Here is a 25026-nt window from a genome sequence, read left to right on the forward strand (position 1 = left end):
TTTCCTCACGGAAAACCATACACCCAGGATGAGCAAATACCCAGTGAACCAACATTTTTGTACCTACTACTCTATTGAACCAACATTGATTAGTTAATTAACCATTCATTAACATATACGGAATCGATGTATAAGTTGAAGTGTGGCTGTAGTAATTAATATTAAAACTCTATACAGACCAATTGATGGACAACACCCGGTATACCAGCGTTATTAATGCAGGAATTCCATATGCATCAGGATGATACCTCGTAATCCCTTGGTCGATGACTCGAAAAAAAAATGTCAAACCCACCAGCATATAAATAAATGAAGAGGCTTTGTATGAAGAACACTTTAGGCCAAGAACTTGGCCGTTAAAGTTGATTTTGTTTACAGTTATCCAATTTTTAGTGGGTTTTTTTTATTGATTTTTGGATTTCTTTACAGATTTTTTGGTAAGTCTTACACATTAAAATTAGATTTTTTTAATCATGTTTGGTGATGATTGATTGTGATCAGAGCTGTCGATAGTTGAATTACTTTTAACTCAAGTAATTTTCAAGTAACTACTCTTTAAAAATACAAATTGTATTGGATTTTTCTAGTTACTAAACCAAAGTAATTGCAATTGGTTTTTAAGTAGTTGAATTTATTTTGATTCAATGTAATTATAACATTTTTATAATATTCTTAGTATTTAAATTAGAATTTGTATTTTAGTCTCTGATGATGCTGTAAGGCGAAACTTGGGTAACACTGCCTCCGTTTCTGAGCTACAAGGTGATTTTGTTGAATTTTCAAAAATATATAACACTGTGGAGTTAAATTGTAAAACAACCCTTTTACACTTTTTTGATATTTTTCCAAATAACCGTGCAACGTCCAGTTAAACTTTAGGTTAGAGTTTTTTAAAGCACTTTTTGGGCGTTAACACAGTTTTTCAAAAATATCTCTATAGGAAGGCTCTTTAGAGCAAAAGTGCCCTAATGCAATCTGGTAAAAGATAAAATTTTCTACAACTTTCTTCTTTTATACTTTGTTCATATTTTGTCAAATAACCGAGTTACGCTTAGCTGAACATGGAGGTTTTCCAATATTTTTTTTGAGTTTGTTCAACTCGGTTTTGATAATGGTTATGACTTTTAACCAGCTTTTCTTTAGAATCACGTGACATTTCCGCCATTCTGACTTGTTTTATTCCAACCAGTTTTTCCAAGGTGTGGTTCCAATTTTTTTTTACTTTTCTGTTCTGTCAAAGTCACGTGACACACGCACATGCAATTCCGCCATTCTGACCGTTTTTTGGTGTAGTGTCACGTGACTTTTGGCGGCTATATTGACTTTTTTTTTATTTAAAATGAAAAAAATTACGTTTTGCCAAATTAACGATTTTTAAAACTTTGCACACTTTTATTCAATCGTGAATAACTATCTTATTTGACACCCAATGTATGGACTTTTATATGTCGATGGATAGCCAATGAAATGGGCTTTCCAACGATATAACTACCTTGCTTGACCGGTTGAATCGTTTTGCCGCTAAAAAGCGTCAAATTTAACCAATGTTTTCTGTTCAATTTTCAAGCACTGTTTTGTTTGAACTTAAATATCTTCCTTATTTGACTGACATAGTGAGGACATTAATATGTCGATGGATAGCCAATAAAATGGCCTTTCTAAAAATACGACAACTTTGGTTAATTGGTTTGATGGTTTGGCCGCTAGAGAGCGTCATTGAGTTAACCAATTTTTTTGATGCAATATTTAATAACTCGCAAAATTGCCAATAAGTTACATAAACTGTGTTTTAGGCAGTTCAAATTTTGACACCGCTTCTCTCCCTCACTGTACCAAATTTTGTAGTGTTTTTTCAGGTTACTGGATAGGAAATTTAATGAGGATTCCAAAAATGTGCTTAAAACTGTCATTTTATCACTCCAGGTGGGTTTTACAAGCGATTTTGTCCCTGACTGTCTTTTCAAACTGTGTTTCTCTCAGTTCAAACTTTGACATCGTTTTTCTTCCCGACTTTACCAAATTTTGTAGTGTTTTTTATGTTATTGGATAGGAAATTTAGTGAGGATTCCAAAAATGTGCTTAAAACAGTCATTTTCTCACTCCAGGTGGCTTTGGCAAGCAATTTTGTAACTGTCTGTTAAACTGTGCCCAAAAATAGCAAAAATCAGGGTTTAGAAAAGTTTTCTTGCAGCATTTGATACAAAACGTATTTCTGAGATTTTTGATAGTTATTTTTATAGTGGTCACGTGACTGCCCGTAGAATATCCTCCAAAAACCATGTGATCTCTCTGTCACTAACGTCAAAACTGTCAAAATTAGCCTTGAACTTGCAAGAATTAAGGTAAATTTTCCTGTCACACGAAATTTTACTTTACCTCACCAATCGTAAATAACTTGCTTATTTAATCCACACTAGTAATGGGTAAATTACCTGTAAAGTAAATATTGTATTTTACCAGGAAAATTGGACCGGTAAATTACCAGTAAATTACCATAACTGTGTTTCTGGCAGTTCAAACTTTGACATCGCTTTTCTCCCTCACTGTACTAAATTTTGTTATGTTTTTTTAGGTTACTGGATAGGAAATTTAATAACGATTCCAAAAATGTGCTTAAAACTGTCATTTTCTCACTCCAGGTGGGTTTTACAAGCAATTTTGTCTCTGACTGTCTTTTCAAACTGTGTTTCTGTCAGTTCAAACTTTGACTTCGCTTATCTCCCTGCCTGTACCAAATTTTGTAGTGTTTTTTATGTTATTGGATAGGAAATTTAATGAGGATTCCAAAACTGTGCTTAAAACAGTCATTTTCTCACTTCTAGTGGGTTTGACAACCATTTTTGTTCCTGACTGTCAAACTGTGCTCAAAAGTTGCAAAAATCACGGTTTAGAAAAGTTTTCTTGCAGTATTTGATACAAAACGTATTTCTGAGATTTATGATAGTTATTTTGACAGTGGTCACGTGACTGCCCGTAGTATATCCTCCAAAAACCACGTGATCTCTCTGTCACTAATGTCAAAATTAGCCTAGAATTTGCAAGAATTAAAGTAAATTTTCCTGTCACACTGAATTTACCTTACCCCACCGGTAAATAACCGTGTGAACAATTTCAAACTGTAACTCGTCCTCAGGGCAAAATTGAGGAAAATTTTCTGTGAGAAAAATTGTAGAAAATTTGATTTTCTACGAAAACTTAAGACGAACATTTTGCCTTCAAGTGCGTCAGAAGGGAGTTACTTTCCGAAGACTAAGACAAAATCTGTGAGTTTCTAAACAATTCATAATTCTCCAAAAAATCATCGATTTGTGAGTAGTTGAATTAATTCGAGTAGTTCAACATTTTTACAGAAGTAATTGGTAATTCAACTATTTATGTTAAAATTATTTGCATTAATTAAATTAAATATAATAAAGTAGTTGGTAATTCTGATTCAATTACTTTTTTGACGTACTTGCGACAGCTTTGGTTGTGACTAAGAATTTAAATTACTAATTAAATACTTTATAAACAAACTTCTACTCCACTTTTACTTGCCATATTTGTTTGGCAACCTTTATCAACACACTTTATCATCATCAGTCATCACTTTCTGTTTACCTTCACGGTCTAAATGGACGTATCACTCATTCATGACTAAACCGTACATTATTTACTTGCTATTGTTGCTAAATTAAACAGTAATACAAATTGTACCATTACAGCTAAAATGAGATGGTTACTTCTGGTTGTGACTGCCACTGTTCTCTGCAATTCTATACGTAAGTATTTTATTTAAATTCTAGAAATATTAAAGAAAAAGTGTATCAGAAACTTTTCTAATTAATATCAGGAAGTTGTCAAGTTAATAAGTCTTAGTGCACAAGACTTTGGTAATGAAAGATTTAAAGTAGTTAATATAAAAAATTAATATCAAATATAAAGTTATAATAAAAAAATAAAATTTAATACAATAATTTTGAATTTAAAGCAAACACAAATTTTAAGCTTTTGTATGCAACTTGTTCATTCACTGATACTGAAAATATTTTCCTCTGAAACACCTGAATTCAAATAAGACAACCCTGAATAAAATTTGTTTATGCAGAGTGAAGCCATTCAACTTTTCAGCGGAATTTCCGTATCTAGAGTCTAGATTACCGTGAAATAAAAATTTCCCGGAAAATTTGTAAGAACGCGGAATAATCGGTGTTTTGCAGAAGAACCTACAAGTTTGATTGACGACATTGCTTTTGGTTTAATTTTAGCATAAACGTGAATTTTGTTTAAGAAAAAAATGTGATAATAGGGTCGAGATTTGTTCGAAACATATCAGTGTATTAATGGGAATTTTCTTTGTAGGTGAGAGATAGATAAGCTAAATCCGACCTTATTGACATTTCATAATATTTGTACAAACATTCAGTTAAATACTGTTGAGTTAACTTACTAATTAAACATTTTGTCGAAATTTGCTTGAAACATGTAGTAATTAAACTAACGGAATTTGCTCTTGATGAATAAGCCAAATTAGACTTTACTAAAGTAAATTTAATATAATCTAAAGGCACGAGTTAATAAAATAACAGTTTTGTGGGTGCCATTTAAGATCAGTTTAATATTTGTAAACCCTCAGACCAAAAGTAAATTTCATCAAAAACGAACCGAAATTACTCTTGTAACCGCAATTGATGATAAGCTAAATTAGACCTTAACGACAATCTAATATTTCCTCGCCTTGTTGGTTTATTAAGGATCAGTTTTCTATACTTACAAACTTCCAGTTAGCCCACAGAAAATGTAAATTCTTAATTTGACAAGTACACCTTAAAATTTAATTAATTTTTTGAAAAATCCTGTTGGTAAGGTCGAAATTAGCTTGCAACATGTCAGTGTCCTAACGAGAGTTCTTATTGCAAATGTCAATGATGATAAGCTAAATTAAACCTTAATAACATCAGTATAATGTAAGGTTTCCTTGTATCGTTGGTTTTCTAAGGGCCAGTTTTATATGGTTTCAAACCTGTGGTTAGTGCTTAATTTGATTAAACATTTTTTTTTTCAAATAGCTTGTAACATTGTCAACAAGATTTCATCAACTTAATTTTTTTTTAAATACGGTCCTGATGTTTTTTTACTTCAAATTCAATTATGTATACAACTTATTTTATTTTCAGATCCGTAATAGGACATTTCTTTATTAAAAGATAAAAACAGAGTAAAACCCATTTAAACTATAAAGTGTAATAAAGAGCTTTTAGAATCTGATATTAAAAAAATAAGGACTGGAATAAATGTGGGTATCACGTGACGTTAATTACCCCGTTTGGCCGCTAGATGGCGTGAAAGTTGGTCATTAATTTTCGTATTTTTTTGTAAATATTTCGTACAAAGTTTCTCAGTTTTGACATTTCTGGCAGTTGTCACGTGATACTAGAACACTATTTACTTAGACAGTGATCTATGAACTGTCAAATTAAAGATTAAAAAGCTAGAAAACACGTCTTGTTTCGAACAGTATAACAAAAATGTACTAAACTTTGATTTTTGCAGCTTCTTCTTTTCGTTAAGCAAACTTTGACGTCTATGACGGCAATCACGTGATACTGGTACAATATTTAATTAAACAGTCACGTGACAACTGTCAAAATAGTGAACGAGAAGCCAAAAACCACGATTTATCTCCAATACTTCAATGAAACCGTTTTATGCTGTAATTTTTAGAGTTTCATACTCAAGTTGGGCAGTTTGTAAGTTTTGACTTTTCTGTCAGTTGTTACGTCATACTAGAACACTATTTTTACTTAGACAGTGGTCTATAACTGTCAAATTATAAATCAAGAATCTACCAAACACGTCTTGTTTCAAACAGTATAACAAAAATGTACTGAACTCTGATTTTTGCAGCTTGTTGTTTTGGTTAAGCAAACTTTGACGTCTATGACGGCAATCACGTGATACTGGTACATTATTTAATTAAACAGTCAAGTGAAAACTGTCAAAATAGTGACCGAGAAGCTAAAATCTTCGACTTTTGAATACTTCAAAAAAACTGATTCATATTGTAATTTTTGGAGCTTTATACTCAAACTGGACAAAGTTTGTCAGTTTTGACATTTCTGGCAGTTGTCACGTCATACTAGAACACTATACACTTAGACAGTGGTCTATAACTGTCAAATTAAAGATCAAGAAGCTACAAAACACGTCTTGTTTCGAACAGTATAACAAAAATGTACTGAACTTTGATTTTTGCAGCTTCATGTTTTGATTAAGCAAACTTTGACGTCTTTGTCAGCAATCACATGATACTGGTACACTATTTAATTAGACAGTCACGTGACAACTGTCAAAATAGTAACCGAGAATCCAAAAACTACGACTTGTCTCCAATACTTCAATGAAACTGTTTCATACTGTGATTTTTAGAGTTTCATACTCAAATTGGGCAGTTTGTAAGTTTTGACTTTTCTGTCAGTTGTTACGTCATACTAGAATACTATTCACTTAGACAGTGGTCTATAACTGTCAAATTAAAGATCAATAAACTACTAAACACGTCTTGTTTCGAACAGTATAACAAAAATGTACTGAACTTTGATTTTTGCAGCTTCATGTTTTGATTAAGCAAACTTTGACGTCTATGACAGCAATCACGTGATACTGGTACATTATTTAATTAAACAGTCACGTGACAACTGTCAAAATAATGGTAAAAAAACAAAAAACAAAAAAATACGACTGGTCCGAATACAAGAAAACTGTTCCATATTGTAATTTTTGGAGCTTTATACTCAAACTGGACAAAACTTGTCCGTTTTGGCGTTTCTGGCAGTTGTCACGTCATCCCCTTCATACTAGAACACTATTTACTTAGACAGTGGTCTATAACTGTCAAATTATGGATCAAGAAGCTACAAAACACGTCTTGTTTCGAACAGTATAACCAAAATGTATTGATCTTTGATTTTTCCAGCTTCATGTTCTGGTTAAGCAAACTTTGACGTCTGTGACAACGATCACATGATACTGGTACACTATTTAATTAGACAGTCACGTGACAACTGTCAAAATAGTAACCAAGAATCCAAAAACCACGACTTGCTTCGAATACTTTAATAAAACTGTTTCATACTGTAATTTTTTGAGCTTCATACTCAAACTGGGTAAAGTTTGTCAGTTTTGACGTTTCTGACAGTTGTCACGTCATACTAGAACACTATTTTTACTTAGACAGTGGTCTATAACTGTCAAATTATAGATCAAGAAGCTACAAAACACGTTTTGTTTCGAACAGTATAACCAAAAAGTACTGAACTGTGATTTTTGCAGCTTCATGCTCAATCTGGACAAACTTTGTCAGTCTCGATGTTATACTGGAACACTATATTTCCTTAGATAGTCACGTGACAGCTGTCAAACTAATTGTGTCTAGTGTTAGTTATATGTTTCATTAGCAACTTGTCACATGATCCAACTCATCAGTTATTTTCACCACCAGAAATTATTCAAATTACAGAAGCTGATTCATCCAGAGTGGTGTGTTATTGGGGTACATGGGCAATTTACCGTCCAGGAATAGGCAGCTATTCCCTCGATGACATTCCCGTGGACCTGTGCACTCACGTGATCTATTCCTTTATCGGTGTGGACGACAAAAACTGGGAAATACTAATCATCGATCCAGAGGTCGGTAGTTGACAGGAGCGATTTGATTTTGCTTCTTCTTTGAAGCGTTCTATCAGATTGAAGGAAGCATAAATTTGATTTTTGCAAAATACGTCGACATGTCCGTAATTCTCTTGCCGATATGGCATGCAAAAGCACGCCTGCACTTTATGCCAAGCAAAGAGAACGAATTTTTATGTAAATTGAAATTTCTCCTTTGGCTATATAAAGATAAAACGCTGCGAGGGGTTTCGTTCTGGTTTAAAAGTTGATTTGAGGATTTTTTTTTTGATGGTTTAATTAAAAGGAAAAATTTCCAGTTTGACATCGAACAAAACGGTTTCAAGAATTTCACCGGATTGAAGAAATTACACCCAAATGTAAAATTCCAAGTTGCAGTGGGCGGATGGGCGGAGGGTGGCGAAAAGTACTCGGCAATGGTTTCGCAGAAATCTAGGAGAGATACTTTTATTAAAAGCGTCGTCAGTATGTTGCACTCAGTTGGATTTCAAATTAAAACAGTAAAAGGAAAATCTTGTTTTATCCAGACTTTATGAACGAGTACGGATTTGACGGTTTCGACTTGGATTGGGAGTATCCTGGAGCCGCTGATCGTGGAGGAAAATTCTCAGACAAGGACGTTTTCCTCTATTTCGTGCAGGAGTTGAGACGGGCGTTTGACAAGGAGGGTAAAGGCTGGGAGATTACGATGGCAGTTCCTGTAGCCAAGTTTAGGCTGGATGAAGGCTATCACGTTCCAGAATTATGCGAGTAAGTTCAGACTATTTCGGTACAGTTTATTCTGTAACATTCAATACTGTCAAAGTGACGTTTTGTTTCAAATTGAATCACATTGAATCTTAGAAAGTCCTAATTTTGTTTCCTGTTCAGGGATCAAAGGATCAGCTTTTACAACACTGTCTAATGGCGGATTGCACCGACGTAATTAAGGGCACCCTAAGGTTCACGTAGACTAAGTGATGATTTGACTGTGACAAATCATGTGCAAAATGTGATAGTCAAATTAAAACCTAGTCTAGGGTGCCCTTAAATATGTCAGTGCAAATGGCCCTAAATTGGACATAGCAAGTTTTCACAAAATATTTTTTATGATCACGTGACTGGTTCGACAGATGTCAACTAGTTATAGTATAGCAACTTTAAAATTGCATTTTTAACGTCACGTGACGTGGCTCTTACAATTTCAGATTTCATAAATTTAATTTACCAACTTTATAAAAGTCTAACGACATTTTAAAAGTCCCATGATTGTTTTGGCAGGTGTCAAATAGCCTATACAATGTTGCAAGCACAGAATTGCATTTTGAACGTCACGTGACGTGGTTATTACAATTTCAGCTTTCCCAACTGTCTAAATTTGATTCACCAAATTTTCAACGTTTAAACGACATTTTAAAAGTCACATGACTGTTTTTGACAGGTGTCAAATAGCCTATACAATGTTGCAAGCACAGAATTGCGTTATCAACGTTATGTGCCGTTTAATTTACAATTTCAGCTTTTACAACTGTTTAAATTTGATTTAACAAACTTTCTTAGTTCAACTGGTTTTTTTATAGTCACGTGACTGATTTTTCTAGGTGTCAACTGGTTTTTACAGTGTTGCAAGCTGAAAATTGTTTTATCAATGTCAAGTGATGTGGCTATTACAATTTCAGCTTTCACAACTGTCCAAAATTGATTTATCAAATTTTCAACGTTTGAATTACATTTTAAGAGTCACGTGACTGTTTTTGACAGATGTCAATTGGATTTTACAGCGTTACAAGCTCAAAATTGCTTTATCAACGTCACATGGCGTTTTTTTACAATTTCAGCTTTCACAACTATCCAAAAGTAATTTATCAAATTTTCAACGTTTGAATTACATTTTAAGAGTCACGTGACTGTTTCTGACCGATGTCAATTGGATTTTACAGCGTTCCAAGCTAAAAATTGCTTTATCAACGTAACATGGCGTTTTTTTTACAATTTCAGCTTTTACAACACTGTCTAAATTTGATTTAGCAAAATTTCTTAGTATAAACTCTTTATTATGGTCACGTGACTGATTTTGCCAAATGTCAACTGGCCTTTACAGTGTTGCAAGCTCAGAATTGCTTTATCAAGGTCACGTGGCGTGTATTTTACAATTTCACCTTTTACAACTCTGTCTAAATTTGAATTAACAAATTTTTTTGTTCAAACTGTGTTTTATAGTCACGTGACTGATTTTGCCAAATGTCAACTGGCCTTTACAGTGTTGCAAGTTCCAAAATGCATTTTAACAGTCACGTGACTCTTTTTGACAGATGTCTATTTGGTTTTTACAGTGTTGAAAATTAAAAATTGCCTAATCAAAGTCACGTGACGTGTCCCTAACAATTTGAGCTTTAACAACTATCTAAGTTTGATTTAGCAAATTCTCTTAGTATAAACTCTTCATTATGGACACGTGACTGATTTTGCCAAATGTCAACTGGCCTTTACAGTGTTGCAAGCTCAAAATTGCTTTATCAATGTCACATGACGTGTATTTTACAATTTCAGCTTTTTTGCAAATTTTTACATTTCAAACTATTTTTTGTGGTCACGTGATTGCTTTGACAGGGGTCCACAAGCCTTTATAGTGTTGCAAGCACAGAATTGCATTATCAACGTCACGTGACGTGTATTTTATAATTTCAGCTTTTTCAACTGTCTAAATTTGAATTAACAAATTTTCTTTGTTCAAACTCTGTTTTATAGTCACGTGACTGATTTTGCCAAATGTCAACAGGCCTTTACAGTGTTGCAAGCTCAAAAGTGCATTTTTAACATCACGTGACATGGCTCTTACAATTTTAGCTTTCACAACTGTCCAAATTTAATTTACCAAATTTTAAACGTTTAAACTACATTTTAACAGTCACGTGACTGTTTTTGACAGATGTCAATTTGGTTTTTACAGTGTTGAAAATTAAAAATTGCCTAATCAAAGTCACGTGACGTGTCCTTAACAATTTGAGCTTTTTCAACTATCTAAGTTTGATTTAGAAAATTTTGTTAGTACACACTCTTTATTATGGTCACGTGACTGATTTTGCCAAATGTCAACTGACCTTTACAGTGTTGCAAGCTCAAAATTGCTTTATCAACGTCACATGACCTGTATTATACAATTTCAGCTTTTTCAACTGTCTAAATTTGAATTAACAAATTTTCTTTCTTTGTTTAAACAGTGTTTTATTGTCACGTGACTGATTTTGCCAAATGTCAACTTGCCTTTACAGTGTTGCAAGCTCAAAAGTGCATTTTCAACGTCACGTGACGTGGCTCTTACAATTTTAGCTTTCACAACAACTGTAAATTTAATTTACCAAATTTTCAACGTTTAAACTTAATTTTTAAAGTCACGTGACTGTTTTTTGACATCTGTCAATTGGCTTTTTCAGTGTTGTAAGCACAGAATTGCATTATTACAATTTTTTTTGCAAAAATATTCAGTAACTTGTTGGATTAGACGTCACTGGCAAAACTGAATTTTTGTTTCATTGCAAAACGTGCTTTATTTTTGACAGTTGACACTTAAAAAGTTGTATAAAAATATATGCAGCCATTTTAAAAAAATAAATAAAATTTATATATTTTTTATCCAAACTTTAACATTATGTATCTTCTTAACGAAACGTTTTTGGACCATGGTTTTAGCAAACTAGGATTATTTTTACCTTTAATCACTCAGAAAAACATATAAATTTCAAGCAAGTTTTGGAAATACTAATTTTTGAATTTTTCATTTCAATTTTTTTGTTTTTAAAAAAAAAATAGAAAAATGTTCAAATTAAACAATATAGGACCATGATTTACTGAAACTACTCCCAATCTGTTCAAATATGTAATAATCTCAATTTTTGAAAGGGACAGAATAACAATTTAAATTCCACACTATAAACCGTAAAATTCAGCGTATTAAGTACCATTATGTGGTATCTATAAAAGTTAACCCCAAAACAAAAGTTTACAGCAGAATTTGGCATGTTTATCAAGAGAAATATCGTTCTCGGTGGAGTAATAAATACAAACCGTTATTAAAGTACATAAAATAAAACTAGATAATAAATCATCAGCTTTATATAGGTTTTATCTCCAACAACAGATGAAATAAACGCTTCATTAGGGAATTTGGCGACCGAGAGTTCATGTTAACACCCATCGATGGATAATTTATTAGCCAAACTCATTTATGTTATTTGTTTTACTTTATAGCTCTAAGAGTAGTTAAAAAAGTAATTTACTTTTTTCTATAATTTCTTTTGTACATTTTATTATCCTTTTTTGGCACAGAACTTTGGATGCTATCCACGTCATGACTTACGATTTGAGAGGTAACTGGGCTGGTTTCGCTGACACTCACAGCGCCCTCTACAAAAGACCACACGACCAATGGGCTTATGAGAAACTTAATGTGGTATGTAGCTTACGTAATGCAAAAAAAAACACAAGAAACATTGTTGCGTACTGAAACGCTAGTTTTCTTGAATTACACTTTATTGAAAGACAAACTGACATTAACTGGTCAAAAAATGGTGCAATAGCACGACAATGTGCGGAGCGTAAAGAAAGGCGACCGCTCACAACGCTGTCTTTCTAAAAAACACACACACGTTTCGTCTCGGGTCTCGACGACGCAGCCGCTTCTTCGTCCCCGGCATCTGCTTCGGCATGGTTGCCAAGTTTCTCCGGTACATCGCCGCCCACCTTGAAAGCCTCCAGTCTTTCAACATCTGACGGCTGACTTTCCTCAGGTAAAACACAGAGCTTGGTAGCTGGCCTCTTGAAAAGTCCATTGGAAGTCCTAATGACGGCAGCTCTTACAACGTCGTCTGCTCCATAGCACAGTTTTACCACTCGTCCGAGCTTCCATTTCAACGGAGGGGTATTATCTTCCTTCACGAGGACCAGCTTGTCCAACTTAAGTAGTTGTGGCATTGATGTTTTCCACTTGCATCTAGTCTGGAGCTCACCCACATATTCTTTCATCCAGCGTTTCCAGAAATGTTGAGCTATTTGCTGACAATGTTGGTAATGTGATAGGCGGTTTTTCTTCACATAAGTGAGGTCATCTTCGGGCATACTTAACAACGGTTCTCCAATCAAAAAGTGCGCTGGAGTTAGGGGTTGCATATCGGAAGGATCACAGGATAGAGGGGAAAGAGGTCTGGAATTGAGACAGGCCTCCACCTGACATAGTACTGTGGTTAATTGCTCAAACATAAGTGGAGTTTCCCCTATGACTCTTTTTAAGTGATGTTTCACGGATTTTACCCCCGCTTCCCAAAGTCCGCCGAAGTGCGGTGCACGGGGAGGAATAAAATTCCAATCCACAAATTGATTATTTAGTTCCAATATAAAATCACGAGAATTATTTTTTAAAAAACGTGCAAGTTCCGACTTTGCACCCTGAAAGGTTGTTCCATTATCGGAATAAATCGATTTAGAAAGTCCACGCCTAGAGAAGAATCTCCGCAATGCAGCTAAGAATGCCTCCGTCGTAAGATCAGACACCAATTCGAGGTGGATGGCCTTAGTGACGAAACAAATGAATAGGCAAATATAGCATTTAGTCAACTTGAAATTTCTAGTTTTTCGGTCCTTGATTAGAAATGGACCAGCATAATCACATCCTGAAATTAAAAATGGCCTCGAAGGGGTTAATCGAGTTTGGGGCAAGTCAGCCATCAAATATTTCTGACCTTGGGCAGCAAATCTAAAACATTTTAGGCAATCGTGTACAGTTTTTCGCGCTAGGTTTCGCCCAGATATTGGCCAAAACCTTTCTCTGATCGAGGACAGCAATAAATTGGGCGGAGCATGTAGGAGCCTGAGGTGTTCATACTTAAAAAGAAGCTTAGTAAAATTGTGTTTAGTCGGCAAAATTATTGGATGAATTTTGTCGAACCGATAATTGGATCGACCAAGCCGTCCACCTACTCCTATAACCCGTCCATCAAAAAAGGGGTTTAAGGGTAAAAGTTTGCCTTTCGGATGCAATGCCCTATCTGAACCAAGACAATCATATTCATTGCAAAATGATGTTCTTTGTACTATAGACAGTAAACGTTCTAAAGATTGTCTGAGTTCAAGAGATTGTAAATGCCCGACTCGTCGGTTTGATTTAAATTCACGTCTCAAACTTGAATTGTGAATAAATCGTAACATGAATGCTGTTACCCTAAGTAGTTTAGAAAACGAAGAGAATCTTTCAAATAAATTAAAATCTGTATCACAGGTCACAGCTAACGATGAAATGGTAATTGCTTTGGCCTTTTTATCAGGAAGTTCGTCAAGTAAGATTGTGTCATATCTTGGCCAACACTGCTCACGTTGAGCAAGCCATGAAGGGCCAAACCACCACAGATCATGCTCCAAAAGAGCTTTCGGACTCATACCTCTGGAAATCGCATCTGCAGGATTTTGGGAGGTGTGCACATAATTCCATTCCTTAGGGTCAGTTAATTCTTGAATTCTGGATACTCGATTAGAAACGAACGTCTTCCAATTGTTCGAAGGAGATCTAATCCATGACAATACAATTTTTGAATCACTATAATAGTAAGTTTTATTGGGCACTAGATTAAGTGCAATCCTAGACTTATCGGCAATCTCTGCAAGCAATACCGCTGCGCACAACTCGAGCCGTGGTATAGTTTGCGTCTTCAAAGGAGCAACTCTACTTTTAGAGCATAAAAGTCTGCTAGAAATCTTATCATCCTTGTCTATAGTTCTCAAATATAAACAAGCGCCGTATCCAAGCTCGGAAGCGTCTGCAAACCCATGGAACTCCGTGTAAACCTTTTGTTTGCATGTAGCTTGCCTAGTAATTGACAAATTATTAATATTATTTAAATCTTGACGAAAAGTAAGCCATTGAGTGTGCAAATCCAATGGAATAGACTCGTCCCACTGAACTCCTCTCTGCCACAGTCTTTGTAAAATCATCTTCGGAATTATTATTGCTGGACTTAAAAGTCCCAATGGGTCAAACAATTGAGCGGTAGCCGATAAAATGGCTCGTTTTGTGACTCGCTCAGAATTGTATGAACCGACTTTAAAGCTAAATTCATCACTTTCTGATAACCAACGCAGACCCAAAGTCGCGGCCGAATGGTTATCTCCTGTGTTGATGTTAAAGTTGGCTTGAGTTTCAGAAGTATTCTCTAATATTCGTCTATCGTTCGAGTTCCATTTTCGAAGCTCAAAACCACCTTTCTTCAAGATGTTGATTACATCATTCTTCATCTCCAAGACCTCGTCAACACTATTTCCACCAAATAATAAGTCGTCGACGTAAAAGTTTTTCAAAATCAGTTCACTCGTTTTTGGATGTGTATCTTTGCATTCAAATGCAAGTTGCGAAAGGCATCTTATCGCTAGGAAAGCAGCTGCTGCTGTCCCATAAGTGACAGTGTGTAGTTTATAAGCTTGAATTAAATCTGAAGGATGATCACGCCATAATATCTTTTGCAACCTTTGTTGAGACTCATCGACTAGCACCTGCCGATACATTTTGGCAATATCGGCAGTGGCAACAATATCATGCAGTCTGAACCGCAATATAATGGAGAATATATCGTCCTGTATGGTTGGCCCTACCATCATGATGTCATTCAGTGATTTACCAGTAGAACTTTTGGCGGAGGCATCGAACACAACTCTCAATCGAGTGGTTGTGCTGGATTCCTTATAAACATCATGATGGGGCAAGTAATAATCACCCTGTTCATCACTGTCAGCTAATGACATGTGACCTAGCTGCAAATATTCGTCAATAAATGACTTATATTCATTATATAAATCAACATTTTTATGCAGTTTTCTTTCTATACTATAGAAACGTTTCAAAGCTTTATCTTTAGTGTACCCTAAACAGTCCAATGATTCCTTGAAAGGCAGCTGAACGATAAATCGCCCTTCAATAGAACGTTTGGTGGTAGAAACAAAATGATTTTCACATAATTGTTCTTCAGTTGATAAGGTTTTTGTTCTGGGGTAATCTTCTATCTCCCAAAATTTTGATAAAGAATTATCCAAATCTGACAATGATAAATTACACAAAAGTGAATGAGATCGTAAAGGCAAAGGTCCAGATATCACCCATCCAAAATGAGTTTTCTGTAGAGTTGGCAAGTCATTTCCCAATTTAATTTGACCTGCGCAAAGAAGATCCCAGAAAATTTGGGCGCCAATCAAAATTTGAATATTACCTGATTCGTTAAAATTAGGATCAGCAAGAAAACAATTTTTAGGAATATTCAGCTTGCTGGCATCAAAAGAAACATGAGGTATGTTATTAGTAATGCGTTTTATTACTAAGCAAGGAATATTAATCTTGAACGCGTTTAGTCTTGATTCCATTTGTACCGACGTTCTATGAATTATTCTAGAAGTGACCTGACCTATACCATTTATTGTTATATTGGTACTATGTTTTAAAAGTTTTAATGTATCACAAAGGTCTTCTGTAATAAAGTTGGATTCTGACCCACTGTCCAACAATGCTCTGCATTCATGAATTTGACCATTGACATCTGATACTTGAACCAATACAGTGGATAATAGTGTATTGACATGATCATCTCTGCGTGAATGTAAAGAGTTATTAGAAACATTAGCATTTTCAGAGCTTGGGCATTCCTGGGGATCAGAAACCACTTCGTTTCTAGTATTTGAGAAATGCAATAAGGTATTATGTCGCCTTTGACATTTAGAACAAGGTTGGCATTTACAATCCTTAAGGTGATGTCCCCTACGCAAGCAATTTAAACACAATTTTAGTTTAATGACTTCTGCTGATCTATCTTTGGGGTTAAGTTTTAAAAAATCTTTACAATTATATATTAGGTGATCATTTTTGCAAAAGCTACACTTCAATGCTTGACCTGTCGCAGTATACGAACCTCTTGGTCGCCCACGACCTGTTGGCTTAGACGTTTCAGACATACCCAAGGCTTCAAGCAAACGACACTTTTCTTGAAGAAAATCTAGAAACTGCTTAAATGTGGGAAGCTCATTACTGCTATTCGCCGTTTCCCAATCACGCCTGGATGCTGCATCCAACTTATTACTAATTATATGTATTAACAGCGTATCCCAATGGATCACAGGTTGACCTAGAGATTGAAGTGCACGAGTATGTTGTATAACTCCGTCTAATAACTGACGTATGCCTACCTGAGACTCCTCATGCAGACTTTGTAGGTTAAATATAGAACGTACATGATTGCTTACCAATAACGCTTTATTTTCATATCTGGTTTTAAGTAAATCCCAGGCCATTTCATAATTGGCAGCTGACATACCTAAACTTTGCACAACTTGCAAAGCATCTCCCTTTAAAGAAAGTCTTAAATAATGTAATTTCTGAATTTTATCTAAGTTAGAATTTTGGTTAATGATAGAATCAAAACTATCTCGGAAAAACAACCAATCATTATAATTTCCATTAAAACTGGGTAAGCTTAAAGGAGGAAGCTTCAGTGAAACACTTTCATTAGAACCAGTAGATTGTTCAACTGAAGCATTACCTGCATTTACAGGATTATTAATAATATTTGTATTTACTATGTTACTTTCCAAAATGCTATTTGCCGTACCTAGAGCATAATAGTATGTACTTTCAAATGTTTCCGTTTCCGAGTCCATTTCCGACTCGAATTCTTCACTTGAATCAACAAGCATGCAAATTTTAACTTGAATTTCTTCGAATTTTTGTAACAAATCATTAATTTGAGACATTCGAACCCGCAATTGCGCTAAATCACTACTTTCATCAGACATTTGATTGTCCACAAACTTTTGAAAACGAGTCAATGACGATTTAATTTGTTTTTTCTGAGCTTTTAATGCCTTTAACTCGGCCATTGCAAAGAAAACCTGGATTACCTGCCAGAACTAAATAAACAACCACAAAATTTTTTGGCTTAGCTTTTACTAAACACCACAGTACCAAATCAAGCACAGGTACTGTCACAAATTGGAATAATATAAGGAAAAGTGGTAAAAAGGAACGCACTCACCGAACTGCCTCATAAACTCAGGCCGAAACTCTGTATAGTAGGCTGTCTGCGCGCCTGACGTCGGTCGACCTCGACTTGGAATTACGCCGGCGCCGTGCTGATTTACCGCTCTGCCTGCGCCTTGACTAGTTTTCACGTCTTAAAATCCACTTCTTTCTGGTTATTGGGCTACGAAGGACCATATGTTGCGTACTGAAACGCTAGTTTTCTTGAATTACACTTTATTGAAAGACAAACTGACATTAACTGGTCAAAAAATGGTGCAATAGCACGACAATGTGCGGAGCGTAAAGAAAGGCGACCGCTCACAACGCTGTCTTTCTAAAAAGCACACACACGTTTCGTCTCGGGTCTCGACGACGCAGCCGCTTCTTCGTCCCCGGCATCTGCTTCGGCATGGTTGCCAAGTTTCTCCGGTACAAACATCTAGTTTTGTCCTTAGAATGATGGTTTATTGTTATGGGTCAACTACGGTTGTTCTCCCAAGAAGCTTATAGTGGGAGTACCATTTTATGGGAGGAGTTTCACTCTAAGCCAAGGCAACAACAACTACAACTTGGGTACTTACATTAATAAGGAAGCTGGAGGTGGAGAACCAGGACCTTACACTAATGCTACAGGAATGTTGGCTTACTATGAGGCAAGTTTGAAAATCTCAGCTCTTTAAGTTAACTTTTTGAATGTTTTACAGATTTGTGAAGAAGTAAACAATAAGGAAGGTGGTTGGTCGAAAAAATGGGATGAAGCTGGTATGGTCCCATATGCCTATAAAGATACTCAATGGGTTGGTTACGAAGACCCTGAAAGCATCCAAATCAAAATGGATTTCATCAAATCTAAAGGATATGGAGGAGCCATGACTTGGTCTATTGACATGGATGACTTCCGTGGAATTTGCGGTCCGAAGAATGTTTTGCTGCACCTTTTGCACGCCAACATGAAAGGGTACAGTGTACCTGAACCCACCATTACCACCTCTCCAAGAGTAAATTAAAAAACATTTTCTCAACTCTGGGTAACATCCACATTTTCAGCCGGAATGGGCACGACCACCAAGTACTCCATCGTTGGATGGTTCAAAGCAACCAACCACAACAACACCAAGACCAGGAGAATGGGTTCCAGAAAGTTCAACCCAAACCACTACGTCTAGAAGACCTACCAAAGTGACTACAACAGCTTCTACGACTACTACAACAAATCCACCAAGTGTAGGAGCAGGAGCATCTAATGAGATTGATTACCCCAAAGACTGTAAGGGTGATTTTATGCCTCATCCTGATTGTTCTAAGGTAAGTTTGTTTTCGTGGGTAAGAATAATTGATCCTGGTGTATTTTAACCATGTTGTGGGTCTTGAGCTGTCAAATTTAGACCTAGGCTGGCAGCTGTCAAAATTCTAAGAACAATATGCTGTAGTTCCTATATAAGGTCTTTTAAACCTCCTCAGCTAGCAAAATTGTTGATCTTTGTTCCAACAAACTGCAAATTTTAAAATTTCTAAAAGCATCAAAGTGAAAGCTCTCAAATTTAGTCTAAATATTGTCCTACATTTGGTTGACAGCTGTCAAAATACTAGAAACAATATGCTGTGGTTCCTAAAGTCTTTTAAACCTCCCCAGCTGTTTAAATAGTAGATCTTTCTTTCAAGCAAGTGCAAATTTCAATATTCCTGAAAGCATCAAAGTGACGTCTGTCAAATTTAGTCCTACATTTGGCTGACAGCTGTCAAAATACTAACAACAATATGTGGTAGTTCCTATATAAGGTCTTTTAAACCTCCTCAGCTAGCGAAATTGTTGATCTTTGTTTCAACAAACTGCAAATTTAAAATTTTCTGGTAGCATCAAAGTGACAGCTGTCAAATTTAGTCTAAATATTGTCCTAGGTTAGGCTGACAGCTGTCAAACAATTGAAAACAATATGCTGTGGTTCCTAAAGTCTTTTAAACCTCCCAGCTGTTTAAATATTTGATCTTTCTTTCAAACAAGTGCAAATTTCAATATTCCTGGAAGCATCAAAGTGACAGCTGTCAAATTTAGTCTAAATATTGTCCTAGATTAGACTGACAGCTGTCAAAATACTGAAAACAATATGCTGTGGTTCTAAGGTCCTAAGGTCTTTTAAACCTCCCCAGCTGTTTAAATAGTTGATCTTTCTTTCAAGCAAGTGCAAATTTTAAAATTTCTGGAACCATCAAAGTGACAGCTGTCAAATTTAGTCTAAATATTGTCCTAGATTAGGCTGATAGCTGTCAAAATACTGAGAACAATATGCTGTAGTTTCTAAGATTTCTTAAACCTCCTCAAGAGTCTCAATAGTTGATTTTTCTTTCAAGCAACTGCAATTAAAATTTTCTGGTATTATCAAAATGACAGCTGTCAAATTTAGTATATATATTGTCCTAAATTTGTTTGACAGCTGTCAAAATACTGAGAACAATATGCTGTACTTTGTAAAGTCTTTTAAACCTCCCCAAGAGTCTGAATAGTTGATTTTTCATTTAAGAAACTACAATTGACATTTTCTCGTATTATCAAAATGACAGCTGTCAAATTTAGTATATATATTGTCCTAAATTTGTTTGACAGCTGTCATAATACTGAGAATAGTATGCTGTACTTTGTAAAGTCTTATAAACCTCCTCAAGAGTCTCAATAGTTGATTTTTCTTTGAAGCAACTGCAATTGACATTTTCTGGTATTATCAAAATGACAGCTGTCAAATTTAATCTATAAAATGTCCTAGATTAGACTGACAGCTGTCAAAATACTAACTCCTAACTGTAACTCCCTAATTTAAGAAAAACATGTATTTCTAGGGGTAATTTGATCTTTCCGGTGAACAAACAACCAATCTAATCCCTTTATAATTGTCTCATCATAAATCTGTTTTTTGCAACAACGTAAAAGGGATGAATTTGATTTTGCATTATCGGATTTTTTGCAATCAGGATTTGGCAAACACCTAGAAATATACTTTCCCTAAAGGTTAGCAAATAATTAATCAGTCTTTGCTGCTGTCAGAAATTTAATTAGAGCGCTAACTAGGGCAAGAAACCCTAAATTTGGGGTTTTGAGATAGTTATTAAAGCTTAAGCTTAATTATACCAGAGCTTCTGACATTCTTGAAAACCGTTGTATTTCCATATAAATAGCAGAAACCGCTCTATGCGACACACATTAACATCCTTTTGATGTTCTTATCCTGGAAAATGTTATAACAGAATACCAAAACAGTAAATGTTTGCGACTTTCAGTAAATTGAGCAATGCGATGTTCGTATCTGTTTTCCAATACGTTTGCTCTGTATTTGCTTTTATAAATGACTTTTTTTTTCAGTATTACAGGTGTGATCACGGCAAACCCACCGAATTTACCTGTCAATCCGGATTGGTTTATCACACGGTCAGCCACATTTGTAATTGGCCAGCGAATGCGGATCGTGACGAATGCAGAATAGAGTGATTTTGTAATTTTTAATTAATTTATTTTACCATCCTGTATAAACAACAGTTTGTATACCTAGTATATCTGAATAAATACAAGGATTTTTAAAATTTAGCTTTGTCAGCGTTCATCCAGAATCATGACACAATAGCAAAAACAACAGAAATATGGGATAAGAGAGTTAAATTTTAGAATGTTTAAATATTCCTCCACTCTAATTGTTAACATTTATTTACAGAGGATTTAACGATCTACACAGCGGTCAAAACTAGACCTTTGTAACTGTCAAAATAACTGAATTACGAGCTGTCAAAGTTGACGTTACCAACTGGTGATTAAGTCAAAATTCTCCATGCAATAACTCCCTAATTTGTCGCATTTTGCACGTATACATTAATAGAAAATTTCAAGAAGATTTCCAGGGCTACACGGTGGTCAAAACTAGACGTTTGTATTTGTCAAAATAACTGAATTACGAGCTGTCAAAGTTGACGTTACCAACTGGTGATCTGAAGTCGTTCATGCAATACCTCCCTAATTGTGAACATTTCGTGTAACACTCTATAAGGAATTTAAAAATTTTAAAGACTACCCAAGAATTAAAACTAGACCTTTGTAGCTGCAAAATAACGGAATTACGAGCTGTCAAAATTCAAAGCGCATTTTGAAAACAAGTGATGGTTCTACGTGCAATAACTCCCTAATTTGTCACATTTTGCACGTAGACATTAATAGAAAATTTCAAGAAGATTTCCAGGGCTACACGGTGGTCAAAACTAGACGTTTGTATTTGTCAAAATAACTGAATTACGAGCTGTCAAAGTTGACGTTACCAACTGGTGATCTGAAGTCGTTCATGCAATACCTCCCTAATTGTGAACATTTCGTGTAACACTCTATAAGGAATTTAAAAATTTTAAAGACTACACAAGAATTAAAACTAGACCTTTGTAACTGTCAAAATAACGGAATTACGAGCTGTCAAAATTCAAAGCGCATTTTGAAAACAAGTTATGGTTCTACGTGCAATAACTCCCTAATTTGTCGCATTTTGCACGTATACATTTAATAGAAAATTTCAAGAAGATTTCCTGGGCTACACGGTGGTCAAAACTAGACGTTTGTAATTGTCAAAGTAATTGAATTACCAGCTGCCAAAATTGACACTGCAATTTGAAAAGAAGTTAAGTTTCTACGTGTAATAACTCCATAATTTGTTAATTTTTGGGCATATATTAATAGAAGATTTCAAGGGCTATACAGTGGTGAAAACTACACCTTTGTACCTGTCAAAATATCTGAATTACGAGCTGTCAAAGTTGACGTTACCAACTGGTGATCTGAAGTCGTTCATGCAATACCTCCCTAATTGTGAACATTTCGTGTAACACTCTATAAGGAATTTAAAAATTTTAAAGACTACACAAGAATTAAAACTAAACCTTTGTAACTGTCAAAATAACGGAATTACGAGCTGTCAAAATTCACAGCGCATTTTGAAAACAAGTTACGCTTCTACGTGCAATAACTCCCTAATTTGTCGCATTTTACACGTATACATTAATAGATAGAAATTTCAAGAAGATTTCCAGGGCTACACGGTGGTCAAAACTAGACGTTTGTATCTGTCAAAATAACTGAATTACGAGCTGTCAAAATTGACAGTGCAGTTTAGTGCACCTTAACCTTACTTAATACCTGAAACACTGTTAATGAGTATAAATAAACTGAATGACTCTTTATAGGTTCATGAACGGAATTTTGACAGTTGTGACGTGTATCTGTCAGTTATCTACGCACCTGTATCTGTCATAAACGTGGAAACTGTCAAAAACCCTGTTCATTAATCATAGAGCTGAAAAATGACAAAACATACCTGAAACACGGTTAATGAGTATAAATAAACTAAATGACTCTTTATAGGTTCATGGATGGATATTTGACAGTTGTCACATTTAGCTGTCAGTTATAGGCAGAGCTTGATGTGTCACAAAAGTTGTTACAGTTTTCTTTATTCACACTTTTTTGTAGCTCCTCTAATAAGAGAGCTACGCTCAGTCGAAATAGAGTTGGTTTAAAAAAAAACTTGTTTGGTGCATCCTGTCACTTTTTTCCTTGTAACTCCTTAAGGAGGGCTTCAAGAGCAAAAACACCTTAATATAATCTTGTAGAAAATGAAAATTGCTACAACTCTAATTATTTATACTTTCTTGTAGCTCCAAAAATAACAGAGCTACGCTCAGTCAAAGAAACTTCTGGTGAAATGTGAAATTTCTCAGTATTAAGCAAATTCTCAGGAGCAAATAATTTCTAATTAAGTTTCTTAACAAATTGCTGCAGCATAAAACGCAATAAATGAGTGACTCGGCAATTAATTGCTATATTTAGCCCACATTGTCATTATGGTGAAAGTTTAAGCTAAACGCGTGTCTCCAGTGGCGTATTCTAAATCGCCCCTCTGTCCAGTATTTTTCAATTTTTTTTTAGGTTAATTAAAGGAAAAATCATTTGTCACTGCACTGGTTCCAAAAGCAGGTTTAATAGAACACGCGGATATCCAATATCCATACAAAATAAATGGGTTGGCAGGGTATAAATTAAAACGTCCACTGTAATTGAACGCCGCCATTTCAGCAAATTGACATCAATTTAATCAAAACAAGCAAAAAAACTGATCAATATCACATTTATTTTACAATGATAACAATGAATTGATGTACGAAAATATGTAAATTTACAAATTGATGGAGTTTCTGACTGTTTATACGGCTGTTGTTGCCAACTGTTGTGCCACTATCCTGAAACAAAGCAAAATAACGTTATAAAAGTATATTTGTGAGAGGTTTTCGAGAAATTTCAACGTTTTACACGTCCTATCCAATAGATTGATCGTTCATATTCCCAAGTGGCACTTAACACAGCTGGAAAACTCGTGTTATATAGGCAAAGGCGATTCTGTTAATGTTAGAGCATTGAGATAACGACGTAAAAATTCACATGTGTCCTTTGGTAAATGATCATCTAATTTGCTATATTTTCACAGTTAAAAAGAAAAAAGAGACAGTTGAAAATGTCTAAGAAGTGCGGAGTGTGGTATTTTCCCACACGATCAGAGTAAACGTAACTTTATCGCACTCAGTGCAACGTTGCAGAAATTGTTAATAAATTGTCTAAATGTCACTTTAGAAATATTGACAATCTTGGTCTTTGGTTAAGCAGTTTTAGTAATATGCTTGGTAAAATGTCAGATTGGCAACATTGTACAAAATTGGTGAATTAACCAAATCCAATAATTATACACTTTACTAGCACTTTTTTAAATAGAGCGATGAAGGATAGGAGTTTTGAAATTGCGGTAAAGTGCACTTTTCCGTACTCATTTTATTTTTACAAATTTAAATAAAAGATTAATAACGGTCTATTTGTTTTCAACAAATTCCTGCACTGTTGCCAAATGGACATAAAAAGTTTCAATATAATTACATTGACATTTTTCCAATTTATAATCAAATTTTAACAACATTGCCAAGCTGACATTTTATCGAGCAATTATAATTCTGCAATGTTGTCAAGTAACTTTACCGCACTCTGACAACAAGGTTACAATTTTTTTTTCTATAAATTGGCAAAATGTTACTTTAGAAACATTGAAAAGTTTGGTCTTTGCTTAAGTTATTAAAAATGTCAGTTTGACAACATTGCAGAAATGCATTTATGAGTTGAAAAAATTAGACTTTGGTAACAATACAAATTTTGTCATTGACTAATCAGTTTTAGTAAAACATGAGGAAAAATGGCAGTTTGACAACGGTGCAGATTCTTTTTTTTATAAACTGACAAAACGTCAGTTTGGCAACATTATACAAATCTAGAT

The 25026-nt window shown here is 34.9% G+C and overlaps 2 protein-coding genes across 4 annotated transcripts in view; one reads left to right on the forward strand and one right to left on the reverse strand.

Moving 5' to 3' along the window:
- The first annotated feature begins 295 nt into the window (after positions 1-295).
- Positions 296-21262, forward strand: Cht5 (Chitinase 5). The gene is made up of 10 exons (XM_081979542.1): positions 296-437; positions 3705-3761; positions 7499-7668; positions 7968-8133; positions 8196-8418; positions 11974-12097; positions 18148-18345; positions 18397-18690; positions 18740-18997; positions 21045-21262. The coding sequence occupies exons 2-10, from the start codon at positions 3710-3712 to the stop codon at positions 21168-21170; spliced, it is 1611 nt and encodes a 536-aa protein (XP_081835668.1). The 5' UTR covers positions 296-437; positions 3705-3709; the 3' UTR covers positions 21171-21262.
- A 2559-nt stretch (positions 21263-23821) lies between these two features.
- LOC145729248 (G-protein coupled receptor dmsr-1-like) overlaps positions 23822-25026 on the reverse strand; it is a 115285-nt gene continuing 114080 nt past the window's right edge. For all 3 annotated transcript variants that reach the window (XM_081979931.1, XM_081979927.1, XM_081979929.1), the window contains one exon: positions 23822-23950. In XM_081979931.1, the coding sequence (XP_081836057.1) occupies positions 23914-23950 (37 nt within the window). In that variant the 3' untranslated portion in view covers positions 23822-23913. The remainder of the gene's footprint in view (positions 23951-25026) is intronic.

The sequence above is a fragment of the Ips typographus genome, linkage group LG5, assembly GCF_016097725.1.
Source record: "Ips typographus isolate SLU linkage group LG5, UJ_Ityp_2.0, whole genome shotgun sequence".
Taxonomy (NCBI): Eukaryota; Metazoa; Arthropoda; class Insecta; order Coleoptera; family Curculionidae; genus Ips; species Ips typographus.

Coding starts and splice junctions, on each gene's coding strand:
- Cht5 (XM_081979542.1), top strand. CDS start 3,710: ATGAGATGGTTACTTCTGGTTGTGACTGCCACTGTTCTCTGCAATTCT. Junction 12,098..18,147: donor CTTATGAGAAACTTAATGTG/GTATGTAGCTTA, acceptor TTTTGTCCTTAG/AATGATGGTTTATTGTTATG. Junction 18,691..18,739: donor CCATTACCACCTCTCCAAGA/GTAAATTAAAAA, acceptor CCACATTTTCAG/CCGGAATGGGCACGACCACC.